Below are 19864 nucleotides of genomic sequence, written 5' to 3' on the forward strand. Positions count from 1 at the left end.
CATCCTGAGATTGATGCCGATCTGGGGTGCGCATAAATGCAGCTCCCACTCAGGATCACGGTTACGTGCAACCTCTGTGAACATGGAGTGTCACATGCGTTCTGCAGCACATGTGTGATCGTTAGATAAATTCAGATGTGTTTTCACACAGTGAAACATGAAACAGTCTCTTATCATGCTTGTGAGAGACTGTAAGATCAAGATCTTTTAATTTACACAGTCTATTTCTTTGCTGCCTCTAACCTGGCTCGAAAGTATTCAGAATACTTTTCAGAAGATGTGCTTTATCTTCTGTACATCGAGAGGGAGCTGCTTCCCATTCTCTCTAACATGTGTTTGGCCACTGTATAGTCAGGGCCGTGAGCCCAGGAGAAGCCTTTTGGACAGTCCAGGACAGCTGCACTGACGCTTTCAGCTTCTTTATTTTACCTGTGCACAGTTGCAGGCCCTTCTTTTTCATTTTCATGCTGTGGCTTGACATTTAATTTTGAAAGCTAATCTGAATGACACTCAAGGGGAGTGAGAAAGTGGCGAGTATCTCAAGTGACAGATGCTCACTTTGAATGTTATTTGCAGTGGGGCTTATCATTCTTTAACCCACAGCATGCAAACCAGGCCTGCTTTGGAAAGCGAGGAAATGAAAGTGTAAAATGGCCTCCCCTCCAAGTCACAGTAGATAGACTAAGTGGGTGAAATCATTGATCCCCTCTTTCCCCAGCTGACCTGTTTTGAAGTGTTGTGCCTTTTTTGGAAGACTGAAGCCAAATGGCAAGCTTGTTGAGAGGGGCCGTGTTTACTGGGTGTGGGGAAGCGGGAAACTAGACTCCTTTCCTCACGCTTCTTTCCCCTGTGTGCTCCCTGGAGATCCCGTCCGGCCTCTTCATCCCTAGTATGGCTGTGGGAGCAATGGCCGGCAGGATGGTGGGGATCGGCGTGGAGCAGCTGGCTTACCATCACCATGACTGGATCATCTTCAGGAACTGGTGCAGGCCTGGAGCAGACTGTGTCACCCCAGGACTTTATGCAATGGTGGGAGCTGCGGCCTGCCTAGGTACAGCCACAGGTGGGGTAAGGTGGAGGTGGGGCACAAGGAAAGGTGAGACAGACCAACCACAAAGGCTCATCAGGTTTAGAGGACTGGCAAGAAGGAAGACACCAGCACTTGGATTCTTAGGGTAGGTGAGGTTGTGCTGCTGTAACAAATGAGCACCTAAATCACAGTGGCTTACCACACCAAGGTTTATGTCTTGCTCGTGATACGCAGTCGATCCTCATTATTTGTGAATTCCATGTATGGGAATTTGTCTACTTGTTTCAATTTGTCTGTAACTCCTAAATCAATACTGGGGGGAAGAGGGGGCTTTTGCAGTCATTCTGAGAAATGTGCAGAACAGTGGGAAATTGGAGTTGTCCGACACGCACGTACATCCCCAGCTGAGGTTGATCAAGGTGAGGTCCACCTTCTCGGTTCAGCTCAGACTGTACACAAGTGTCCTTTTTGTGGTCTATTTAGTGCCACGTGTTTTGCACTATTGTGCTTTTTGTTACTGATTTTGCTGTTTAAAATGCCCCCAAGCGTAGTGTTGAGGTAAGGGCTGTCTGGTATTTCTAAGTGCAAGAAAGCTGGGATGTGCCTTAGGGAGAAAATACGTGTGTTGGAGAAGCTTCCTTCAGGCATGAGTTATGTGCTGTTGGCCCTGAGTTCAATGAATCAGCTATGTATATTAAGTAAAGTGTCTTTAAACAGAAACACATAAAATAAGGTTTTGTGTTGATAGGTTGACAAAAATGTGACTAGAGGCTCACAGGAACCTAAAGTTATATTTTCCCTAGGGCAACGATTTAGTATTCACTAATTCAGTGTTTGTGGGGACTTTATAGAACAGAACTACCACGAATAATGAGAGTCAGCTGTGTGTGTGTGTGTGTGTGTGGTGTGAGTTAGCAGAGGGCTTCTCTCCACTCAGTCATTCAGGGACCCAGACTGATAGAGTTTCTACCATCTTGCAGCTGTACCATCTAGAACAGTGGTTTTTAACTCTGGGCAATTGTGCTTGTCAGGAACACTAGACAATGGAGGAGACAGCTTTGGCCTCCATACCTGGGGGGAGGGTGCTACTAGCATCTAGTGGGTGGGGGCCAGGGACGCTGCTCAACATCCTACAGTGCACAGGACGGCCCCACCACAAAGAATGATCCTGCCTCAAGTGTTGCTAGTGTTGAGCTCAAGAAACACCAGTTTAAGCTTATTGGCAGATTAGGAGTTGTATGGATTCTCCCTTTGGATAGTAAGAGACACAACGGTGGGTCCCTCTCCTGTCCATAGCCCCTAAGAATCTCTACAATTTTCCGGCTTATGGGGTTCTGGAAGAGGGCCACCCTTGCTGAGTCAGAAACTCGCACAGCCTGCATAGAATCCACTCATCAAAAAGCAAGGCGTGTGGTCCTAGGTGGATAGACAGCCCAGTTGTGATTTACAGGTCCCTGGTGCAAGGCTGTGGTTAACAGAACCTGACCTCAGTTCCAGAGGTGTGGGCATGGGTGACCTGTAGGACTGTCTCCTTAGAAACTCTCCTGTCTGGAGAGTTTAAAGCCAGCTTGTCAGTTTGTACAATGCATGCCCTCTCGAGGGTCTGGGGTTGAGTTTTGGAATTTCACTCCTCTCTTCGCTTGTAGGTGGAGTTACCAGGATGACGGTGTCGTTGGTGGTCATCATGTTTGAATTAACGGGTGGTCTAGAATACATCGTGCCCCTGATGGCAGCAGCCGTGACCAGCAAGTGGGTGGCCGATGCCTTTGGGAAAGAAGGCATCTACGAGGCTCACATCCACTTGAACGGGTACCCATTTCTGGACGTAAAGGATGAGTTCACCCACCGCACGCTGGCCACTGACGTCATGCGGCCGCGGCGGGGAGAGCCGCCGCTGTCTGTGCTCACGCAGGACAGCATGACCGTCGAGGATGTGGAGACACTCATCAAGGAGACCGACTACAATGGCTTCCCCGTGGTGGTCTCCAGGGACTCCGAGCGCCTCATTGGATTCGCGCAGAGGAGGGAACTGATTCTTGCAATAAGTGAGTAAAAAGAGGGAAGCTCATGTCTTACTAAGAGGCAAATGGCAGTCTTTGTAGCCCCCAAATTCTCAAAAAAGGGTAGAGAGAATGTTCAAAGGTCAGAGGGCTTGAAGCCCAGGGTTCTCACACTTTAATTTATATTCGTGTCACCTGGGGATCTGGTGAAAATGCAGATTCTGATTCAGTAGGTCTGGGGTGGGTCCCGAGACTCTGCATTTCTCCCAGCCTCCCTGTAATGATGATGTTGTTGGCCCCCAAGTCACACTGTGAGGAGCAGTGTCTTGGCAGAGGCGTTCGTGACTGGAAGATGAGCGCCATGTTTGCTAGCAGCTCCCTGAGCCCCAGTCCTGCTAGGAGAAAAGCTGCAGCAGCTGCTGCTGCTGCTGCTGCTACTGCCTTTTTGGGAATTCATTGTTGGGTGAAGCTGAGAAGGAAGAGATGGGAGAGCCTGGGCAGAGCTGGTCTCAGAGGTGGACTTTCAGGCAGGCTAACTCCTGAGATGGTGATTTCTTCGCTTCAGACGCCTCTCTTGGCACCACACAGCCTTTCACTTCCGTTTATGACATTATATCCCATTGCACCAGTTAGAGGCCTGTGTGGGTTAATGAGCAGAAGTCCTGGCAGTTCCGTGTGATACTCTTCTTCCTCGTGTGCTGAAATCAGTTGGGCTGAGGGGCAGGCTGTTGAGTTGGGAGAGCAGAGAGGGAGTGATGCCCAGGTAGGGTGTCCTGAAGACAGGTGGCTCAGAGAGCAAGCCTGTGGGCCCCATCAGCCTAGGGATGACTCTATTGGAAGGGGAGCAGGAGGGGAAGGATTCTGAGGCCCCAGCAAGGGGGAGCAGTGAGCCTCGGAGGGCTCGCTCTGGTGGAGTCCTCCCAATGCAGCGGGGCAGGGACCAGCCGAGCGCATCCGTGGCACATGGCAAACACGAATGCCATCTTGCTCACATCCCTGCCCTACGATTTGCACACCATCCCAGCATCTCGTGGTTGGCTGGAGCCTGTGATGTGGCTCAGGTGTGCACTCGATGACTTTACTACATATCCCATCTTCCAGAGTGTTTATGATGTTTGCCAGTGGGACTCGCTGGGTATGACCACAGATTACCCCACTGGGAAGGCACCTTCACCTGAGAACCCTTTGCTTCTCCCTGCCTTTGTTCACTATCTCTTAGGCACTCCCTTTGAATTCCTAGTTTCTCTGTATGTTAAATAGCTTTGAAAATATCTTTAAAGTATCTTCATCGAAAGCTTTATAAAAATAAGTTTAGATAAGATGTATCCTTTAATTTTAGGTTGTTGCTCAGGCATATTTATTTACCTCCCCAAAGCAACAACTGATTTTATATTTCAGACACGATAGCACATTTGTGCTTAAGTGCTCAGTGATACTTCTCTTTATTATAGCTCCTGTCACTTAACAGGTAGGTGCCTTTAGGCATAAGCATTGCCTTATAAAAAAATGAGATTTGTTTTAAAAAGCTGTATAAGTAGGGTTAGATTTGTTTTAAAATAATGTAATCAGCAGCCTTTAAAAAATTTGTTCAATTCCTAACATCTTTTAAGCAATGGTTGAAATTTAAAAACTAAAATAATAAATGTCACGGAATCCATTACCTGTTGTGTAGCTCCAGGCACACCTGCTAAGACACAGTTTACTAATTTTGCTGAAACCCATTACTGTAATCAAGTGGGGAGCAGCAATTGTCATCAACCGGTTAGAGAAGAAATTTAAGCTTGCCAACCGAGTGCTCTCCTAGAAGGTATGCTTGGAATGTCTGAAGAGGCAACACATGGTGTAAATAATACCTATATGCTTTCAATCAGACCAATAACGGTATGGAAGCTGCTATATACATGGTTTGTGGAAAGGCAAGGGGTGTTTCACTCTGAGCAATCTGAAAAGCTGTTTTCCTGGTCTGTGGAAAGACAAGAGCCTCTGTACTCTGCTGGAGAAATTCATGACCTGTATTTGTGGAATTATGTGCCTTTCGTGAATATAGCCGTTGTCTTTCTTAGCAATTAGTTGGCACCACCTAGGAAGTGAGGCCCTCTTTATTATCACACACACACACGGGGCCATATGTGACCCTTGTTCAAATTCCTGGTAAATGGAACTTTACCTCTTGGTGCTCTTTGCAAATATGAGGCTCTTTCTGTGCTCAGCGGGGCTCAGGCTCTTCCAGTCTTGAGTTCTGCAATTAAGCGAGGATGGGTTCAGAGAGGACTCAGTGGGAAGCCGCAGAGATGATTAAAGGGATGGAAAGTTAGAGTTATGAGCAAGAGTTAAGGGAACTCTTGTTTTTTTGTCTGGTGGATGATTTAATGATGAGTCTCCAGCATGTGGAAGATGCTTACTTGCAGAAAGGGATCTATGTCCAGGACTGGATAAGAAGATAAGTGTCAGACCTGTTGGACAGGTTAGTTAGGGATGAAGAGTTTTCTTCCTGGGAGGGAATAGGCCACGGAGAGGAGTGGTGTCGTCTGCTTCTTTCTTCTGGGATTAAAACATATACAGGGGGACTTCTCCATCCCTTGGTAAACTATACCTTGTCAAAATAATCTGATTTTTCTTCTAAATAGTTGTTACTTTTTAAATCACATCATCTTTGTACTGACCACCACTATAGTTGCTTCCAATTTTCCATTTTAACCTTTCTTGTTAATTACGTGTTTTATGGAAGCATTTTAAATGAAGAGGATGATAGAGTATTAACGTCCCTAAAAACATAATTACTCTAAAGTAGAGTTTCTCAACCGTAATACTGTTGACATTTGGGGCTGCATCATTCTTTGTTGAGAGGGGCTGACCTGTGCACTGTGGGATGTTTAGCAGCGTCCCTGGTCCCTACCCACTAGATGTCAGTAGCAACCGCATCCCCCAGTTATGACAACCAAACATGTCTCCAGATATTGCCAAATGTCCCCTGAGGGTGGGGGCAAAATTGCTCCCAATTGAGAACCATTGCTCTAAACCAGGGGTGTCCAAACTGCGGCCCGCAATCCATTTTTAATTGGCCTGCAGCAAATTCCAAAAATATGTTTAGTTTACTTAAATAAACCAGGTGAGGCAATACGTACTTCACCTCGAGTGAGTGGCCCGGCCGTTTGTGTATTTTACCGCATATGGCCCTTGGTGAAAAACGTTGAAAATAGTTTGGACACCCCTGCTCTAAAGCCATTGTAATAGCTTGCTAGATATCTGATTATTTCTAGTCTTTTCAAATTTCTTGGCCTATCATAGTTTGTGAAGTTCATTTTACCAGCACCTTCTTAATTACCTTCTCTGCACCTGGCATGATGATCGTATTGGTGCTAGAAAGTGGAATGTCAGGTTGAATGGCCTTAGCAGGTGCTCATAACATGCGCATCATTTTTCAGAAGCTGCGGCCACTGATAGTAGTTCTGGCAGAATGCATACTAAACCTATATTAAAAACACTTTAACTACTTGACCTTTGAAATGATTAAAAATGAAATTTATTTCTAAAGTGAAAGTAATACGAACTCACAGAGTATTGGGGAAATCAGAAGGAAAAGGACAAATAGCAAAAGGCACCCACATTCTCAACACTGTAGAAGGCCATGGTTAATATTTAGTTCACTTCCTTCTGCCTTTTACATGTAAATGTTGGGCCTTTTGTTTGTTTGTTTCTTTTCTAACATAGACTCCCATTAGTCCTTGGGGTCCAGGATTCTCTTCTCTTATAGCACTGGATCATCCCCTGGGGGAGGAGTCGCTTGTGCATCCACCACGTGCCTACACCCGTGGCGGCATAGGGACGACCATTGCCAGTCTCTGCCCTCTGTGAACTTACATGCTAGAGTTTGTTGCAGGCATTTTGGTGACTGATGAAGATTTCTTATCCAAACTGGGAGTCGATGGTTCGCCTCAGTAGCGGGATGCAAAGAGCTTTCTTGCTGGTGGTTCTTCCATTCACCAACTTTTGGCCTGTACGTAGCACCTCTACCCCCTCACTTTGAAGGTTTAAGATAAGTCTTCTAATAGAGTTCCAAAGTGGCCTAGCAGAGCCGATATGGAGAGAGCAGCAGTTGCCATTCTTGGAGGAACAAGGAGCACAGCTCAGACCTCCGGCTCTGACCCCAGCTGCTGCTTTCAGTTCTTGTTTGGCAGTGACCAACTCATGGGCTTTCATTCCTCATGCCTCCGACGTGAAATAGGCTGTGTTCTACATGACAGGCAGAGCCAAGTTCACTGACATTTAGTAGGCCTAGTCACTCACTCATTTGCTTGTTGATCGATTGGTTCACACATGTACTCGGCAAGTAACTGTTTTGTATCTGTGTATACCAGGCATTGTCCAGGCACTGGGAATGCATCAGTGAGCAAGAGTTCACTGAGTTAGCTGCTGTTACAATCAGGGCTTCTCACCCAATCGAGTAGATTGCAGAGGAAATATAAGCTTGTTATTTATTTCAACAAGAGGGTCAACAGGTTACTAAGTTGTATTTGATTTTATAAGGAGTTCAGAAAAGCCATGTGATCAGTGCTTCATTGAGGTTTGTGGCTCGATCCATTTCTGACTTTCAACCTGATTGTTGAAAGACATGGGATTCCCATTACATGGGACTTTAGAGACTTAATTGGTCTATGAAAATGAATAAGTACCGTGTTTCCCAGAAAATAAGACCTACCCCGAAAATAAGCCCCAGTTAAGATCGTCAGCCAGACGGACGCATTTAGTAGGTTATGACGATGTTCCAGAAGAAGATGACATGACTGTATTTGAACAAATGTAGATTGTTGTACATGAAAAAATAAGACATCCCCTGAAAATATGCCCTAATGCGTCTTTTGGAACAAAAATTAATATAAGACCTGGTCTTATTTTCGGGGAAACATGGTATATGTTGACTCTTGCCTCCTGCCTCAGTGCTTCAGGATGGAACCATCTTGATTTAGGAGAGAAGTGTGCAGAGTGTATTGTGTAGCATCTACATTTGAAAACATGTGCATCAGTGTCATCTGGTATTTGTGGTTGAATCATAGCCCATTTAATGTAACTAGATTTAACCTGACCCAAATAATGTGCAGGCATTTGCCCAGCGGGCCCTCTGTTCCTCCTTTAAACAGAGACCCTTTTTCAAACTCAGCTTGACCCCGAATGCTGCCAGTTTTCCATTAGAGTACTCTCTTGCAATAAATGGCCTTAGAGCAGGCAGTTAGAATTTTATTTCTCAAAGAACAATATAGGTGAATAGTAGTCTTTGAGAAGGCAAGAAATGTATTATAGAAACCAGGATCCATTTTAAGGCAAGCATTGCTATACATTTTTCCTAACCTTTTCCCATGAACCAGAAGAAAGATTAAAATTCCAACAGAAGGAAAATCGCCTTGGAGAAATATCTTGAGACCGATAGATTTATTTCATGTGTGACTTGAAATAGCCTGCCTTTCTAGTACAGCTAAAGCTGTATTTCTAATGAGTTCCTGTTACCCTACTTTTCTTTAGCTCTCTTTCACATGGCCTTGCCTATAGATAGAAATAGGCTAATTGTTACCATAACAGTTTTACTATCTTTCTTTGAGAAATCCACAAAATGGCCCATTTTTAAGAGAGCAGATCCAAGGGGTGGGGAATGCGGCTTTTCCAGGGGTATTTCTTTGGTCCCAAGGGTCATATTTGGGATTGAGCTGCATTTCTGGGCTGTGAGCCTGAGATAGTCCTATTAGTTTCCTGTTCCTTTCAGGATTCATGATGCCATTTGAGTCAATTATAAGTTAGCTTGTAAAAAACCAATGTATTAAGGTCACTGGGCAGCTAAATGAGGTTTCTCGTCATGTCCACTTCAGCCCATGGTGAGGTGAAGAAGTGTTAGGAAGGCAAGGGTAGAGGGCCCTGAGCCTTCTGGGTGCCCTGGAGTCCCCAAAGGAGCCATTCGGTCAGGCCCATCTTTCAAGACTTGGGCAATGAACAATCGGGTCACAGCAAGGGGACCCTTGCCCAGCATTTGCTTGAGAGAGAGTTTCTCCATAAGAATGTGGAGTTTGCCTTCTGAGCCCATTTTCTGTGGGATTCGAGGATGCGGGTGGAGGGAAGACATGTGTTCCTGAAGGTCTGGGGTGGGGAGAGTTGTTAGCCAGGGATTTGGTGTGGCTTACGGTCCTGCTTGCCCATTCTAGAGAATGCCAGACAGAGGCAGGAGGGCATCGTGAGCAATTCCATCATGTACTTCACGGAGGAGCCCCCCGAGCTGCCGGCCAACAGCCCTCAACCCCTGAAGCTGCGGCGTGTCCTGAACCTCAGCCCTTTCACGGTCACAGATCACACCCCCATGGAGACGGTGGTGGACATCTTCCGGAAACTGGGGCTCCGGCAGTGCCTGGTGACGCGGAGTGGGTGAGTGGTCGGACAGGTGTTGACGGAATGTGTACTGTGGCCAGACTTTGGAGAACAAGATGAGTAAGACCCGGTCTCAGTCCTTACGGGACTCGAAGACCAGCACTTGGTAGCGGATGGCAGTAAGTGTGGTGAGCACATTGAGAAAGAAATGACTGGAAGCTGTGGGAACTTAGTGCGGGGACCAGTACAGCCCGAGAAGCTGGGAGAAGTTTCCTGGTGGGGCTGCTGTCTGGCCCAAGGCTGCAGGTGGAGCCAGAAAGGGGAGGAGCCAAAGGAGAGGGCTGGGGCTGCTTTTCTACCATCCAGGCTCAGGGAGAAGGTACAGCCTGTTCTGCTGTAACGTGACGTACGTACCTCAAAATCATGGCGCTATGCAAAAATGAACAATGAAAACCATAGGGCTTGTGAGAAAAATAGGGTTAGGGACATAATGCTCAAAAAGTTCGTCCGTAGACACATTAAAAAAAAAGACAAGAAGCTAATAAAAACGGCAGTACCATTTTAGACACATTAGATAGTTAAGAAATGTATCAATATGACAACAAAAATGTCAGTTCACCTTGAGGATGCCCTGAGGTTGGCTTGTGGACGTGGGTGTTGTGAGCATTTTGTGTATTCCCCTGGGCTCAGCTGGGTTCGGTTTTCTGCATTCACCTGGAGGTGCTCGTGGAGGAAGTCACCTGAAGCAAATGTGAAGTTCACATTCTGCTCAGATTGTCCCCTAATGTATCAGTCTGTTCAAAACAACTCCCCACTTTGAACACAAATGTTGGACAGCTGAGTGATTTGCTAGCCCCATGGCATTGTCTCTGCTGCAGCAATATTATTTCTGCTTTGTGTTATCGTAAAGCAGGGAAGCAGCCCTGCAAATGTCAAAGGGTCGTGATGGCATGAGAGGTGCGGTGTCCCAAGGACCGTTCTTTGGGCTCAGCAGCACACCCCAAATTCACGGCCTCAGAATCTCGAGAGGAGGAAGATATTGGCTCAGTCAGGGTAGCCTGGAACCTAGGATCGTCTACCCAGTTTATTCCTTTATAGGCTGGGGGCCGGAGGTGAGGGGTATGGGTTGTGCAGACATTGGTATCCTAAATACAGCTTAGGCTTTTATAGAATCCAGAGGCGTCACTCTCTGATGTAGTTTACATCTGGAGATCCAGCACACTCCAGTTTAACCCAGCATTTCTCAATCAGGGTGATTTTTGCCCCCCAGAGAGTTTGGTGTCACAACTGGGGGAACGGGTGCTGCTGGCATCTAGTGGGTAGAGACCAGGGATGCTGCTTGACACCCTGCAATGCATAGGACGGCCCCCATCGCCACAAAGAATCATCTAGTCCAAAATGTCGCTAGCACTGCAGTTGAGTGAGCCCGGACTGGATGCCCGTGAATAGCCGACGAGCAGCCCTTTTTCATTCAGCTTTCTTCCCACTATCCTGCTAAGAGTGGCACAGGGCTCCGCACAAGGGCTTGGATTTGCACATTGTCCCAGAGAACTGCACCAAGGGGGGTGTCTTGCACATGGGAAGGGCAATCAGTATGGGACAAATAAATGTTTGAGGCTACAGATCATTTTTGCTGGTGACTTTTAAAGGAATTCAGTAGTTCTCAAACCTGAGTGTGCATTGTAATCCCGGAGGATTCAACCTCTAGGTGAAACCCCGAGTGCTGGGCCCCAGCGCGGTTACCGATTCGTCAGGTCTAGTGGGGGCCTGAGGATGTATATTTCTAATGAGCTCCCAGGGGCTGCTGCTGGTTGGGGGACCCCACTTTGCAAAACGCTGAAGCCCATTTATGTACTTGAATTTCCAGCACTTGGCATAAACACCACTGCGATCACCGTGTCATCTCAAGTGGATAGCAGTTTCTCTTTTCCTTTAAAATAATAATCCAATGTCAGTTATCGCTGGAATTTCCAGTTCTGGCAGGAAATTCTGCCCTTAACGCCCGCTCACACCTCATGGAGCCCCATGAGGTTTTCCTGTGAAGATCTGGGTGCCGAAATTGGCTCCGAATGTTCTGCGAGAAAACAAAATAGCACTCTCTCTCGCTCTACATATTTTAAACAAACACAGATGCTGATACGTTAGTGCTGGCAAGGGGTCCTTGTTTGCGGGCCCTTTCATCTCCTTGGGCTTGCGGCCAGGGCAGGCACGTCTTAAGCCAGCGCGCATTTTTGATGTAGTCTGTTGCCATGTGCCTTCTCTGCTCGCGGCCGAGAGCCCCAGCTCGTCCCATGGACCTGCGTCATCCGCAGGATTTCTCAGGGCCTGGGGTCCAAGGTAATTGTGAAAACAGACTAGAAACCAGAGAAGTCTATGTCCTTCAGAATGCCGGAGTCTAGGAAGCCTCCTGTGGCAAAGGGTGAATTTGGGTAGGATTTTCCCTTCGGAGGATCTAGAAAGGATAAGCGAGCGGGGGAGACAGTGTCAGCTTTCCCCAAGCCCTGTTCAGTGGCCTTTTCAGAAGGGCCCAGCTGCTTTAATCTGAATTACATTCATGGTCATAGATCGGCTGTTTATCACTCACCGGATTCACTTGAACTGCTACCCTCTTGATTTAAATCAAATAGGACATTTCACGCCACTAATGAACCCTGCTGGACTTGATGTGGCCTCTTTTTGGGTGGATATGCAGTTCTCTTCTTCTGCGATAATTGTTGTCGCAGGCCAAGGCACAATTTATGCCTGAATGCAAGGCAGCTCCTGATTTTACATTTCCCCAGAACCGTTGTAACCAGCTTGACTTTCAGACATTATAGTTATAGAGCTTGAAGGGGAGATTGTCAGGACTGCTTTAGGCAAATGCCTGATCTTTTGATGCTGTCTCCAGGGTGAAGATAAGGAAATAAAAACTAGGCTTTATAGATATGAGAGGGGCGTGTGTGAGAGATAATAGAGTTCTCAGCACTTTGCAAACTCTAACAAGTCACTTTTTTTTTTTCAAAGCAACATTGGTTTACTCGTCTTACTGAGCATTTATTTGACTGAGAACTGGAGAAGGCTCAAAAGTGTTAAAAAAATCAAGCCAAGGAGCTTTACTAAAGAACATGGACATAATCCAATTTAAGTGGTGTTACCCAGGTGTTCTAGAGGGAGTGTCCCAAGCCAGGCTTTCAAGTAGAAAATAAATGTCAAAGACAACAAAAGAGCATTTAAAGTTGAGGGATTGTCCACTGGTTGCCAGTCACCAGCAGCGGAACCCCTTCCCATTGCGTACAGACACACCTTTAGGTGGTCCGTCTCTGTGGACCAAAGTGCTCACACCTGCTTCCATTTCTCTTATGCTCACACTGTCGTAGTGTCGTATTACAGGCATAAGCTGCTCGCCTTAGAATTATTCTTTTTTTATTTTAAAGGGATTGAAAGCTGTTATGGATTGAATTGTGTTCCCCCCCGCCCCCTGTATTCATATATTGAAGTCTAACCTCCAATGTTACTGTATTTGGACATGGGCTCTTTAAGGAGGTAATTAGGGTTTAAGGAGGTCATAAAAGTAAGGCTCTAATCTGATGGGACTGGTGTCCTTATAAGAAGACGAAGAGACACCAGGGATGTTTGTGCAGAGAAAAGGGCCATGTGAGCTTACAGCAAAAAGGCAGATGTCTGCAAGCCAAGGAGAGAGGCCTTTGCAGAAATCAAACGTGCCCGCACCTTGATCTTGGCCTTTCGGTCTCCAGAACTGTGAGAACCTACATTTCTGTTGTTAAGCCACCTGTCCTACTACTTTGTTATGGCAGCCTGAGCAGACTAAGTCAGGACTCGGCTTCAGCTGCGCAGGTTTAGTATAACGGCATCTTGTTTGATGGGGCATCTTCAATTTGACTGCATTTTGATAAATTTCAGAAATGTGTTTAAAGTACTATATGAACATAGTTAAAGGCAAGTAACTAAATAGTTAGAACGAGCAACTTCTGGCTTTCTCCTTCTTCACCACCACCCCCGTCACTTCAGGAAACCCCAAGGGTTTTGCTTTCTTTAATTAATAGACTATTTTTTTAGAACATTTTTAGGTTTACAGAAAAATTAAGCAGAAAGTACAGAGTTCCTATATTCCCTCTCTTGTGCCTTCACAGTTTCCCTTATTGTTAACGTCTTCATTGGTGCACTGTATTCGTTGCCACTGATGAAGCAATGCCAATACATTATTATTAACTAATGTCCGTAGTTTACAGTAGGGCTCACTCTTGGCGTTGTACGTTCTATGGGTTTGGACAAATGTATAATGACATGTGTCCACCATTAGGGTGTCACAGAGTAGTGTCACTGCCCTAAGAATCCTCTGTGCTCCGCCTGTTCATCTCCAGTACTCCCACCTCCCCAATAACCCCTGGCAATCGCTGATCTGTTCACCGTCTCTGTAGTTCTGCCTTTTCCAGAATGTCACAGAGTTGGAATCATACAGCGTGTAGCCTTCTCAGACTGGCTTCTCTCACTTAGTGACATGCATTTCAGGTTCTTCCGTGTCTTTTCGTGGCTTGATGGCTCATTTTTTCTTAGTGCTGTACAATATTCTGTTGTCTGGATGTTTGTTTCTCCATTTACCTACTGAAGGACGTCTTGGTTACTTCCAAGTTTTGGCAATTATTAATGAGGCACACATTTTTTAAGAGTAAGGATGCTCTTTTCACATAACCACTAAACCATAATTACACAAAATTAACAATAACTCAGTATATCACTCAATATCTTGTTCATATCAAATTTCAATCCAGAATTCCTTCAAGGTCACATACTGCATTTGGTTGTTTTGCCTCATTAGTCTTTTGTTTAGAACAGTTCTCTGCCTTTTTTTGTTTGTTATTTGTGACCGATTTTTTTTTTAAGAGTCCAGACCAGTAGTCTCCCACTTTGAATTTGTTTGATTGCTTCCTCACGGTTTGATTTGGTTTCAGTAGTTTTTGGCAACATTTCCAAGTGCATGATGTCATAATGTCAGCTTTCCCGGCTTTGTTGCTGATAAGCTCCATGACTTGAGTGAGGTGGTGATGGCTGGAGCCCTCCGTTGTAGAGGGACATTTTTCTCTTTGTGTAATCTGTGGAGGGATACTTTGAGACCATGTAAATTTTTTGTTTTCCAGTGGTTTTGGAATCCATTGATAATTATTGACTAAACTAATTATTACATTGGGGGTTGCAAAATGTTGATTTTCTAATTCTATTCTGCTTTCTACATTTTCCCCCATTTTTTGCTTATCATGATAGAATCATGACCCTTTCAGTTTTCTGACATCCGTGTCATCATTATTCTTTTTGTTTAGCATGCTTTTTAAGGCCTCTTTTGTTGTTTTCCTGTCTCCTGAAGATGTTCCTATGAGATGAAGGGGAAGAGGTAGTATCTGCTGTCTACCCCGGTGTGATAGACGGGGAAACTAACACAAGAAATCGATCACTTTTTTTAAGTTCCAGTGTGGTCAGGGACAAAGAAATCAGAATTCTGATCTGACCGTTTCACTAACCAGTGTCCATTTCACCAGATGTAACTGACTTGAATACTGCTCTGAATGCTTCGATTCCCTGTTCATATTTACTTTTTATTAGTAAGAGATGAGTTCGACTAATTTGGCTTTAATGAGATAAATGACAATGTATTACAATTGTGTCTTTTGATTTTTTTTTTGTATATCATCATTTTACACAGATAGAGAGTAGAAAACTGTCATTTTAATAGCTATGCAGTATTCCAGTGTCAGATTGCCATAGTTTACTTCTCTATTTCCCTTTTCTCGAGGATGGTGGAGATACAGTAAGCAGCATTTTGCAAACTAATTTGGCAATGGAACGTCTTTTCTCCAAAGAAGTTGTGTACATCCTCTTCTTTCAAGCCTTTCCCTTTACCTAGGGGGCATGATTTGTTTCAGCAGGTGGTCATTTAAATGTTTAATAAAATCAAGAGTGAGGCAAGGGCTGCCATGAATGGTTGTGCAGGTGTGTAATACATAATCCAGGGTGCACTATTTACATTATAGTGTTTGTGAACAGTGCCCCCTGGAATTGTGCAATATACAGTCCAAGTGGTCCTATACAAGGGACTCTGGTAAGTTGTATTGTTTTTGTCAGTTGAAAGCAATAAAATTTTGGAAGAGGAGGTAATTTACATATATGGTCAGAGACGATATAAAATAGAATCGTTATATTTAAAAATTCTTATACTTAAAATACCTTCTACTTGGAATTTCTGTGGTATGGCAAGTTTTGACGATGGCTTTCATAAGCCTTTTTAAAATTGATTATAGTCTTGAAATTTAGCAGCGTGTGTTAGTCATCGTAGGTTTACAGCTGTACTAAAGAAGCTTGTATTCTCTGTGGCCTGGCCCAATAAGGTTTATTTTTTCTCCCAGGCACATCCAGTGTGGGTTGTAAAAAGCATGGGCTCTGCACCACACATTCATTCAAGGACTCAGGTCTTTGAATCTGTTGGCTCCTAAGTCAATCCTCTGTGATCTTGGAGTCCTTCACTGGCTCCTCTGCCTCTGATTGGCAGATGAGGAGAGAGTGTGTGAGGAAATGTGCAGGTAACTTGGGAGGGGTATCCCTTGCCTCCACCCACATGTACCCGCTCACTCAATTGGCCCCACCCAACCACAAGGGAAGCTGGGAAATGTCTCTCTGTGTGCCTAGGTGAAAAAGGCACTGGTGTTTAGAAACAGGCATGAGTCATTATTGCAAGGCTGACCTCTGTTCTCTATTTTGTTTCTTCTCCAGGAGACTTCTTGGCATCATCACAAAAAAGGATGTTCTGAGACATATGGCCCAGATGGCAAACCAGGACCCTGAATCCATCATGTTTAATTAGAAACAAGATGGCACTTATTTTGAGAAAAACAACAGCTATGTCATTTTAAAAAAAAATAAACAAATGATATGTTATTATCCTAATGAACTATCATGTGCTGAGGGCAACAGAAACAAAAGCTTTGTTTGAAAGGAAGGAAAGAAAGATGAAACCTTTTTAAAAAAGAATACATCAATGAGTAGGCATTTTATAGCTTTAACCCCTTATGAGTTTCAAGCTGTGTTTCTTAATGAGTTTACTAACTGCTATGGGGGCATGTGGGTGGGTGTAAACGATGTGGTTTGTAAAAGGACATAGAACACAAATGCTGAATCAAGAAATGTTTGCCCTTCTGTTCAAGGCTGATGTTTGTGAAGCTTTGAGTCCTAAGGGATATTGGCATGTCAGCGTCCTTATTTATTGGTTCCTGAAGTTTTGCTGCTATATTACTGAATCAGACTAAAGGTATTTGCACGCACTTTCTTGGAAAAGAAAAATAAATTAATTTGAATATAGTGAAAGCTGCAAGTATGCTGGTGGGTTCACTCATGACCATCCCATTTCTTGCTCATGTTCTCAGTCTATTATTTTGCTTGTCCATCAGTTTCTAAACCAACATCAGGCTCGCCTGCTCTGATGGGCATGAAGAAATCACTTCTCTATGCAAGACCAGCATCTTGGGACTGCCTGACGAACTATTGGAGAACTTAGTGCTGTACTATATTTCCTCTCCTACAAAGGGATTCATCTGTATTGTTAGAGTATGCTCACCCAATCATTGATTTACATCCCTATTGCCTATGCTTCATTTATTTATTGGCGTTGCCTGTGCATTCTTAAATATTGATCAGTCCAACACTTTCTATGGGCCATATCCTCTATGCTGCCAGCTTGCCATAAGTTCTGAATAGCATATACAAGAATCAAAATAGTTTACCCAGTGTTGCTACTTATTTTTCCTCTCAGGTCTTATTAAATATGGCTGCAGAGAGGGTGAGGCATACGAGTTCTCAGTGGGAACTCCTCCAAATGGATTGCAAGAGAAATACTAAATTGATTCTAAATCTGTTCCATTCTCTTCTCTGTAGGATGCAAAATGCCCAGCTGTAATGTGTAAGCATGCACTTTCATACCAGCAATCAGAGCACAGAAGGACAGAGTTAAATTTTAGACAGCCAATTTGAGCATTGGGCGTCTTTATGTTGAACCTAATGATGCATTTCTTCTTTTAGTCAGGACTTCTGTGTTTTCTGGGGGAAGGAATTAAGCTGTGTTTTTTTCGGTCCACAGTCATCTGCATACGAGTTGTCCTGTGTGCCCTTTCTCTTTCATCTTTGTTCTTTCTTTGTCACTGCATTGTCCTCCTCACCCTTCTCCATCTCTTCATTGGATATTGATGTATCAGGTATGCATTTGGCTGCAAATCATAGAAAACACAAGGAACAGTGATAGGCTGAATAGAAATCTGGGGCTGGGCACTCAAGGCTATCTCATGTCATCATGAGTCTACACTTTTTGGTCTTTCTTTCACCATCCTTTCTCCTGGCTTCCTGCCTCATAGTCACAAGATGGTTACTGAATTGCCAGGTATGATGTCTGCTTTCTAAGCAGGAAGAGGCAAATAACAGGGGCAGTGATAACATCGAAAAGCAAAGCTCTCCCAGAGACGCCCGCTTTCCCCCATTGGCTAGAATTCTGTCACATGGCTCCCCAAGGTGTATGTGAGTCCGGGAAGGACTGTGCTTGCCATGGTGTATTACCCTCTGAACAAGATTTCGATTCTCTTAATAAGGAAGCGGGGATTCGTCCTTGGAAGGGGAGTGTTGTCTGCTGTATTGGATGCCATCGTTGTGTCCCTGTCATTGTCCTTCCTGTCTTCTTTCCTCTTTCTTGCTGAATCCCTTTGAACACTCTCTTCTAACCTTAGAATACACCACTTCTCGCTCAGATTTGACAGAGACCTCCCAATCAGAATCCATAATTTCTCATCCTAATAAAAATGTTCATTTTGGATATAAATCTAGCTACAAGAGGATTTCTGTGAAAACTTCTAATTGATGTAAGAGAATAGACTGATATGTTCTCTGGGTTAAAAAAAATTTAAGTCAGATTATGCTGACAAACTATGGAAAATTTGTTTCTGTAATTTGTCCCCTCCAAAATAATATCAGATAGCCGCTTCAGCATGGAAATATCGGTCAATAGTAGAGAATTCAGTCTTTGGACCTACAATAGAATGAAATTTGTTGTCTCATTTGCAGCACGTAGATACTGAGTAACAGATCCTAATATTAGTGTTGTTATTGGGTTTCCATGGAACATACGCAAGTGAAGCTGGTTTATCCTGTACTTTAAATCCTGAAAAAACCTTAAGGATTGCTTCATGTAGTTCCCCTTTTATTCCCACATGGCCTCCCAAAAGAGTATTAGTCATAGCCTGGATTTAGATAATCCAGGATGCCCTTTTAGCTGAAAAAGGAGCTGAAGGGAACACGAAACAGTGAACAGTAGCCAAAGGTCAATGCCATCACAGAATTGCCTCCTCCAGCTGAGGCCATGGAAGGATGAGGGGATAGTTCACGCTGGGCCAAGGTCACCAAGGGCAATTGTGTCTTTCTCCCCAGTGCTTAGCGTCTGTGAATTCACAGGAATCGGTTGGGAGTGTTACTGGACTTACATAACCTAATCTTGTTTTCCTTCACAAGTTGAACCTCTAATTTGTTGTGGGCTTCAGACTCTCCTCAACTGAAGGCCAGGGTCAGACAGGCAGGTTAAGGTCAAGGATGGGGGAGTTTGCAATGGGGACTACTAGAGCCAATTGCCTTCCTCCCCTGGAGCCTTAACTCAGCCCTGTGGTCCACTCAGCCATTGGCCAAGCTCCGTGGGGAACGTGCTGCCGAGCTCTTGCTCACTCGTTCTTGTAAAAGTGCGTGGGATTCTGAAGGTACTTGCTGTGTCCAAATGGGGAACTTCATCCACTTTGCCTGGTGATGGGATGAGCGAGATGAACAGAACTGGGATGTGGAGGTGAAAGAAACATTTTCCAGAATAATGTTTTTCTTTTCTTTTCCAGAGCCAAAGGCTTTAGACATTTGTAGAACTTTCTGGATTCTTTCTGAATCAGTTTTTTATGTAAATGAACATAAATACATAATGGAAAAGGAGTTCTCTAATGAGGCACATCAACCCGTTTGTTGCTCTCCCTCTCTGTTACTGAGGCACTGTGTTGTAAAAGGACAGACACTAAATAAAGAGTGTACTGAAAGTGATGTGTGGGTTTTCTTGCTTTTCAGTGCGTCCCCTGGGCATGCAGGTGTGCGCATGGCTGTTAGAGAAAGGGAATGTGTTAGAAGCAAATCAGTATTCAGTGTTTGCTGTTACTTAGAACCAGGCAACCTCAAATTTCTCAATTCAGTCCTTCCCAAAGACCTTACAAAGGAGAAGACAGGTCGGTAGATATATTTTTGGCCCCAATAAGTGACAGAAAGTTAAAAACTTTGAGCAGTTTGTATCACTTAGGTGAGAACTGGTTACTGTAAGTGATCAACACGTGCAAATGCTGCTTAGTAATATTAGCAGATGCTGGGCTGGAAATGATAAGACACCCGAGGAGAACTGGTGAATTGCCTCATTGTCATAGTATGCCCTCGTTTTCTT

At 44.5% G+C, this 19864-nt stretch overlaps 1 protein-coding gene across 2 annotated transcripts in view; it reads left to right on the forward strand.

Annotated features, from left to right (window-relative positions):
- CLCN4 (Cl-/H+ antiporter 4) overlaps positions 1-19476 on the forward strand; it is a 60314-nt gene extending 40838 nt beyond the window's left edge. For both annotated transcript variants that reach the window (XM_019746274.3, XM_019746273.3), the window contains exons 10-13: positions 865-1051; positions 2677-3075; positions 9219-9435; positions 16138-19476. In XM_019746274.3, coding sequence (XP_019601833.1) covers positions 865-1051; positions 2677-3075; positions 9219-9435; positions 16138-16228 — 894 coding nt within the window. In that variant the 3' untranslated portion in view covers positions 16229-19476. The remainder of the gene's footprint in view (positions 1-864; positions 1052-2676; positions 3076-9218; positions 9436-16137) is intronic.
- The last annotated feature ends 388 nt before the right edge of the window (positions 19477-19864 follow it).

The sequence above is a fragment of the Rhinolophus sinicus genome, chromosome 18 (genome assembly GCF_057876585.1).
Source record: "Rhinolophus sinicus isolate RSI-liver-muscle chromosome 18, RSI-T2T, whole genome shotgun sequence".
In the NCBI taxonomy this organism is placed as follows: domain Eukaryota; kingdom Metazoa; phylum Chordata; class Mammalia; order Chiroptera; family Rhinolophidae; genus Rhinolophus; species Rhinolophus sinicus.